This window comes from Terrapene carolina, unplaced genomic scaffold (genome assembly GCF_002925995.2).
Source record: "Terrapene carolina triunguis isolate 2854851 unplaced genomic scaffold, T_m_triunguis-2.0 Scaffold588, whole genome shotgun sequence".
Classification (NCBI taxonomy): Eukaryota; Metazoa; Chordata; order Testudines; family Emydidae; genus Terrapene; species Terrapene triunguis.
Genome location: NW_020664939.1, coordinates 140,800 through 148,412, shown reverse-complemented (window position 1 = coordinate 148,412; position 7,613 = coordinate 140,800). Strand labels below are relative to the sequence as shown.

At 57.9% G+C, this 7,613-nt stretch overlaps 1 protein-coding gene across 1 annotated transcript in view; it reads right to left on the bottom strand.

Moving 5' to 3' along the window:
* Positions 1 to 4,589: 4,589 nt before the first annotated feature.
* FAM120C (family with sequence similarity 120C) overlaps positions 4,590 to 7,613 on the bottom strand; it is a 10,606-nt gene continuing 7,582 nt past the window's right edge. Inside the window, exons 11-14 of the mRNA XM_029913329.1 lie at positions 7,380 to 7,494; positions 5,898 to 6,107; positions 5,272 to 5,473; positions 4,590 to 4,732 (exon numbers count right to left, since the gene is read on the bottom strand). Coding sequence (XP_029769189.1) covers positions 4,590 to 4,732; positions 5,272 to 5,473; positions 5,898 to 6,107; positions 7,380 to 7,494 — 670 coding nt within the window. The remainder of the gene's footprint in view (positions 4,733 to 5,271; positions 5,474 to 5,897; positions 6,108 to 7,379; positions 7,495 to 7,613) is intronic.

The following is a 7,613-nucleotide window of genomic DNA, read 5'->3' as shown; positions in this document are numbered from 1 at the left end:
CCGTTGGGTCAATGGGGCCAGACCCCCAGCTGTGGGAATCCCCAATTGACACCAGCAGGGGAAATGGGCTCCATGCTAGTCATAAAGTGTTTCACCTAGATAAGGAAAAAAAACCCATGGAGAAATTTAGCAGCACAATCCCCAAGCCTCCAATATCTTCCAGGTTCATATGAAGGACTGGCCGAGCCGAGCTCCAGCACACGAGGCCAGCGACTTTCACCAGTCAGTCCTGCAGCCAGCCTGACGGCTGAGAGAGAGGTGTGTCCTCCCGACTCCACCGCTCACTCGCAGGGCTGAACCTGGGCGGAAATACCTCTCCTCCTGCCTTTGTCCACTGGTTTCCATCGCCCTCGGCTGCCAGACACGCCGCCCGCAGCAAGCCACACGCACGCTTCAGCCAACAGCAATTGCCCACACACGACTCTGGGCTTTGATGGTTTTTTCTGGGGCTTTTCCACCTTCTCTGAAGCAGCTGGGACCAGCCCCAGCTGGAGACGGGACCCTGGATGAGGTGCTTGGAGCTGCTGAGCGTCGACAGATTGGCAATGGGGAAGTTTCATCTTCCCCTGCAGCCCGAGCCTGCTGGCATCATCCGGGCACGTCTCCCCTAAATCGATTCCCTGCGGCCCCTCACAACTGCTCTGTCTCTTTTAGTCCAACCACCGTCCTCGGGCCCAGTGAAACCGAACGCCCTGCCCTACGCAAGACTCGAGTTCTGGCCTTGGACACGGAAACACAGGGTCTTCCAGGCCACGAGCAAGGCCCCGGATCCTCAAAGGTGCCCGACTCCACGGTCGGAAGGCACCTCGAGAGGTCGTCCAGTCCAGCTCCTGGCACGAAGGCAGGATCAAATAAACCTAGACCGTCCCTGACAGGGGTTTGTCCGACCTGTCCTTAAAAACCTCCAACGACGGGATTCCCGAATCATCTCCTCAGCGGTTCTTCGAGGAGCTAAGTCCCTTGCTGGGTGGGGCAATCGAGGCTTCTTGAATGCCAACGGTGAAAGAAAGGGATCTTCTTACCTCCAGTCGGGTTTGCGGGGCACCTCACGACATCAGGAAAGGCAGCGTGGGTGGGAACTGAGCCCCCGAAGCGGATGCGGAAGGGGCAAGGAAACTGGCCACGGTTTTCCAAAAGGGACGAGCGATTTCCAGCGCGGGGAATCTGCGATTCCGCCGAATGGTGCCGAGAAAGGGGCTTCTTCAAAGCCAACTGAGCCAGCGGCCCCAACTCGGATCAGTTCAAATCCCCCATCCGAGGTTGAGATTTGCGCTAGTTTTATTTCCAGTGTTAATCTAAAAGGTGACTCTCCTCCGATCTAGTCAAGACCGCTACACCCCTGCCAGGCAGGATGCTTATCTCGGTGTCTTTTCAGCGTAGTTTATGTCACTTGGTGAGGGGCGTCAACAATCTCACCTGGACGGGAAGACCCCAAGAGCTGGAGAACGGGCCACCTCAATTGGGAGTTCGTCCCAGCTGTTAATCACCTGACGGGTAAGAATTGGTCCCTTCTTTTCAATTTGTATTGGTCTGGCTTCAGCCTCCTGCCTCTTGCTTTTCAGTCAGCCTGTCTCCACCAGACTACAGAAGAGCCCTGTAGTACCGTGACTGCCCAAGATTCTCCAGCAGAATCCAGTCCCCTCTCGATCTCCTTCCGAACATAGCTGGCTACGTACGCCTCTCAAATCATATCCACGGCTCTTCTCCGCGCCCCAGAGCGACTCCGTGTTTAAAATCTCGGGAACGGCAAAAACTACCAATCTTCCGAAGCACCAACGACCGGTGGATGCGTTTCAGAATTTCCCCCTGGGAGTTTAGCGGAGGGAGTTCGGGAGGCTGTGATTTCAGGTTTCGTTTTCTGGATTTCAGAGGAGAAAAATGGCTGCACTGAATTGGGATGAGCTCTGTAAAATGCTGAGGGTCCTTAAAATCATATCTCCCCTCCCCACCCCGAAAAGGGGGATTATTCCAGCAAGAAAAGTGATTGCAATTCCAGGCGTCTGTCCCTAAAGATTCCCAACCCCAAACGCTTCAGATTGACTCCTTCGCGATTCGCAGACACGGCCGATTGTCTCCAGACACTCAGAGACGCCTGATCTGAAGCCTGACTTTGAAACATGGTTAAAGTAATAAAAACCGACAGGGTGACGCCTGCCGACGAGCTGCCTCGGGCGGGCGGGCGTCTTCCGAGCGTTGGATTCGGAATTGGCCTCGGTTCGAAAGCTCAAGTAATCAGAGTCCGGAGAGAGTTTTCCGGAGTCTTTGCTGGCGGATCAGTCAGGGTTAAAAGGGTTCAGTGCCCCCGATCGCAAAAGGGGGCGTTAAATTTCCTCCCATCCCCCCACCCCCGAGGCGGGGGAAAAAATAATATATAAAGTTTATCGAGATTTGGGCTGTTTCCTGCCCCCTCCCTGTTCCCCAAATCCCCATGTGTCTGCCTGGATCTGGGGGAATTCAAGCCTTCCCGTGCCGACAGGGGCGTGGATTGGTCAGGAGAGGAGCCGTCCGGGGGGCCAGGATGGGAATTCACCACCAGCCCCCCGGCCTGAAGTTACAGTCGGGGGGCGGGATTAGGATACAAAACCTTTCCACCAGATTTGAATGGGACTTTAAGGGGGTCCTCCCCACACCAAATACATCCCCGACCAGTCAGCCTCCAAGTCCCCGCATTCCCCTCCCATGGGACAGAAACCCTAACAGCCCCCCAGCCTCAAAATCCCTGCCCACCAACCTGAACCCCTCCTCCACCCTCCATTGGCCAGCCCAGCTGGGAACCGCGGCCAGGAGTGGGGACTCCGCGGAAGTCTGGTTTCGGAGGGACCCCCCCGACTGCCCCTGCCCCCCTGGGTCTGACGCGGACGGCTCTGGAGCTGCGGCTGGGGACACGGGAATTCCTCCCCCCGAGATACGTAGTTTCTATATAGAATCTGTCTCTGTAAATATAATCTCTCTCTTCTCTCTGTACAAAGCACGGGTGGATTTCAGCCATCCGCGCCTCTGCCCCGAACTTGCCCCCGCGCCGCCCGAAACGAACACGGGCTGGGGGCATCTGCTCCCGCCAAATATTGGGGAAATCCGCCTCCCCACCCCCGGGACGTTTTGGGGCTCCACCCAGAGCAGCGAGGGGCGCTGTGGGTGCCGGGGAGTGGAGGGCGCCCAGCGTTGCAGGGCAGGGGGCGCCACGACATCACCCCTCCCCACTCGCTTTTATTCATCCTGGCTGGCTTCCTTTTAACGGCTCCCCCTTTACTTAATAGCATTTCTCCCGCCCCCCCGCTACAAGAGCCGGGAGAGGGGTATATATAATATGTTAAAAACCATAAAAAACCGTCAACTCCCCACCCACAAATATTAAAATAAAAAAATAATAAAATACGCCATGTTGTGGAGCCAATCAGCATGATCGGGGGTGGGTGTCAGTGCCAGGAGGGGACAGGGGGTAGGAAAACCGGTACAAATCCTCCCACAATGCACTAGGGCACTGTAGGAGACCATCCCTTTAATTAGGGGACGATCCCCCACAATGCACTGGGGCGCCGTAGGAGATCCCCCACCATGCACTGGGGCGCTGTAGGAGACCATCCCTTTAATTAGGGGATGATCCCCCACAATGCACTGGGGTGCTGCCTTTCCAACCCCCCTGTCCTCATGGTACCCTGAGGCTTTCACACTCCTGGCCCCACCCCCGAATCAGGTCCCCCCGTCACTCTTCCTTCTGCAGAGCCGGGAGGGGCAGCTTGGTATCGGGGCTCCGATCCACCTCCTGGGCCAGCCGCCCGCAGTACTGGCCCTCGTCACCGCAGGGGTCAGCGTCTCTGGCTAAGGCACATTGTGATGGGGCCGGGGGGCAGGGACCGCCCCCCGAATCCTCGCCCCCGTTCACCTGCGACGGGGACTGCCCGCTCTGCAACTCTGCTGCTTTGGCTGCTCCCTCCACCGAGCCCTGCGGAGAACAAGAGTGCAACATATTCGGACACCCGCTGGAATCCCATCCCACTATGCCCGTGGCTGAGATGCAGCCACCTCTGGGGCGGGGCAGCTGGGGAACAGCCACACATAACGCTGCACGGGGACAGCAACCCAGCTGTAGGGAGGTGGGGGGCATGGAGAAGGGTTGGCGGGAGCACCCAGACCAGTGGGGCTGAGGGAAAGGCAGAAACACGTACCTGCTTGCTAAGTTTCTTGTTTCCTTTGGGGAGTTTTCCAGACCCGTCTCGACTGCGTCTGTGGTGGAGCAAGGCGGAAAATAATACTGATTAGCTAGCAGCAGGGTTGTTACACTGATGCCCCCGTAATAAGAGTAAGTAAGTAATGGGCCTAATAACCAGGGTGACATTAACGGATAAAAACAGTGGCCATTAATAGTTCTAATGATTACAAATAATATAAGCATAATTCATGAGGACAGGGATGGCTTGCCGGGTGCTGAGATGCAGCTGTCTCTGGGGCGGGGCGGCTGGGGAACAGCTGCACATAACGCCACACACAGGTGGCTCGCATGGCGCAGAGATGACCCAAGGGGAGAATGCTGGTCCCCCAGCAGCCAACAAAGCCTCTCTCCAGCCCACCCCTCAGCAGTGCTGCGGTACTTACCCCTTCCCTGGCCCCCCGACAGACACCACCTGCATCCCAAAGGAGCCCCGCCCCCGCGAGGGCTTACTGCCCGCCCACTGGCCGACAACCATGCCGGCGATCTCCAGCTTGCCCCCCTGAGGCGGGATGGGGTGGAGACCTAGGGAAGAGGAGACAGAGGGGGGGAGATGAGTGACAGGTGACACTAGGGTCACGTACAGGCCCCAGGAGATATGAGACAGTAGCAGAACGTCATCTTTTGGGTCAGAAACAGGGTCTGCCTGAGTCTGCAGAGAGCCTGAGCCGGTCACTGGGAGAGGTGTGAACTGCCCTAGGCATTACCGACTCCTGACTGAGTCTGCAGAGACTCTGAGCCAGTCACTGGGAAAGGTGTGAACTGCCCTAGGCATTACCGACCTCTGCCTGAGTCTGCAGAGAGCCTGAGCCAAAAGCACTGACAGAGGGAATCTGCCCCGATGCATCTCAATAGGATGATGCCCCCCAGCCCCACTGCTCTGGAGCACCCCACCAGCCCCCCACACTCCACATATCTACAACTGGAGGGGGGAGAAAAGAGGCCTCCCCTACCCCTGCCTTCAAGAGGGCATACAATCCAGCCATCTGGGGATCCCACTTCTCCCACCAATGCCCTGCGGGACAGGGCAGGGACACGGCTCAGGGGACACAACGATCTCTCACCTGTGAACCCTCTGCTCCTCCCAGGAGTTGGTGGCAGGACAGAGCCCGTGGTGCGGGGGTAGAGGGGCATCGAATAGAAGGGCGCGGCCATGGCAGGCACAAAGGGAGGAGGCGGGAGCAGAGGGGGCGGGGCCTGGCGGTTGAAGTTCACGCCCTCCAGGATGCTCTGTCTCATCCTCTCCACTTTGGCCGCCTGCTCCATCTGGGAAGGAAAGTGGGGGGCGGGGGGAGTTGAATCCAGCTGACCTCCTCCCCCACATCCCTGCCCCTGCCCCACAGCCTGCCCCAATGTCAGAACATCCAGGTACTTCCAGACCAAGAGGAGCAGCCTCTCAAACCCCCTCCCGCACTCTCCCCCCAGAGACAGGGGTAGAACCCAGGCGTCCTGGCTCCCAGTCCCCCCTGCTCTAACCCACTAGATCCCACTCCCCTCCCAGAGCCAGGGAGAGAACCCAGGAGTCCTGGCTCCCAGCCCCCCCTGCTCTAACCCACTAGATCCCACTCCCCATCCCAGAGCCGGGGAGAGAACCCAGGAGTCCTGGCTCCCAGCCCACCCTGCTCTAACCCACTAGATCCCACTCCCCATCCCAGAGGCAAGGAGAGAACCCAGGCATCCTGCCCCATACCTGCCCGTCACACAGGTCAATGAGGGGGGCCCTGTCGCGGGTGGCTTTGATGAGCTTGCTCTGGAAGAGTTTGCCATCGAAGTAGATCCAGGGGCAGCAGTGTTCCCAGGGCACCGGCTGCCCGCAGGCATCGTTGGCAAACAGAGCCGTATCTACTCCACTCATGAAGAGGGCTGCCAGCTGTACGCCCCGGGCATCCAGCTTCTCGATCTGCAAGGGAACCATTCCCATCACGTTAACATGGGGAGGAGTGCAGCCATCTCTGGGGCAGGGTAGCTGGGGAACAGCCACACATAACACTGCATGGGGAGGCTCGCCCGGCGTTGAGATGTGGGCAGCTGGGGAACAGAGCAGATTGGCAGTTTTTAATCTAGTAAAGGAATAACTCCAGCACATTCTCCAGTGAGAGCTGGGGAGAGAACCCAGGAGTCCTGGCTGCTAGCCCCCCATACTAGTCACTGCACCCCGCTCCCATTCACCTTTCTCCCAAACAGCTCCAGTGCTGGCTGTCACCAACTGTACCCCACGTTCACTGCTTTTACAGACTAGGATAAATTGTGTACAAAATGTGCCTTGTGAGGTATCACCTGAAAACTCATAATCTGCTGAACATTATTGTCCCAGTAAAATGTGTGTATCGCGTTGTATGGAAAGTTATGAGATTCCACTGTATAACATCGCTGTGACATGCAGGCACAAACCAGTTCCTCAGAGACAAGGGACACACTGACAGCCTGGCCAGGTGACAGCATAATAAAGCAGACTATCACCTGGGTAAGCGGCCACTCTTTGGCGGGAAGAAGGGTGCAAACAAGAACTTTACACGTTGGCAACGACACGGCTGGGGTTTCCTGCACCCAAGCTGGAGATAATCCTCAAGGGAGGGAGAGGGGAATACGAATGGAAACAGAGGAGCCCAAATCGTATTCTCCCCTCATCTCTACTCACGGCAGCAGCCCCGTTTGAAAGACAAATGAAGCATTACTGAACTGGGCCGGGGTCCTGGTGGAAAGATCGACCCAGTGGGTCCTTATAGGGAGAAAACCCTTTTTGCTTTTAAGTTCACCTGGCTCGTTACATTAGGTACCGGTCTGGGTCTTCTCTTGTTTGATTTTCTTTGGGACCCAGTGCGATTTTCACGCCTCACCACCAGTCATCACTTCAAATCTTTCTGCCTGGGGTTAATGAACTTCTTGGATGGTTTTCTCTACCCTGGCGTGTTTGGGAACCTCCGCCGGAGCGAACGGGGTCTGGGCAGGCCGGTTTCCATTGGGGAGCCGGGAGAGACGGGGCAAGACGAGCCGCACCCCTGGGCAAGGGCTGGGAGTAGCTGGTGAGTGGCCAGCCAGAGCAGGCAGGGACGCCGAGGCGGGTGGCTGCGTGGGCCGGGCAGCAGCGAAGCAGGGCGCGAGGCACCCCAGGCTGGAGAAGCGGGGGGACACGGCTGCTTTCCCCCCGGGGAACGTGGCGGCAGCCCCCTACCTTCAGCTCCTGCAGCTGATCCGGCTCGTAGAGCTGAGAGGAAACCGCCTGAGCCAGGAACACGTCCAGCTCATGCCTATGAAGGGTCCTCCCTCCGGGCCAATGCATCATGTAACTGAAAACAGAACAGAGAATGAACCCGGCCAGGCCCGGCATTCCCACACGGAGCGGCTCGCGGAGGGGAGTGGGGGCTGGGAGCCAGGACGCCTGGGTTCTCTCCCCGGCTCTGGGAGG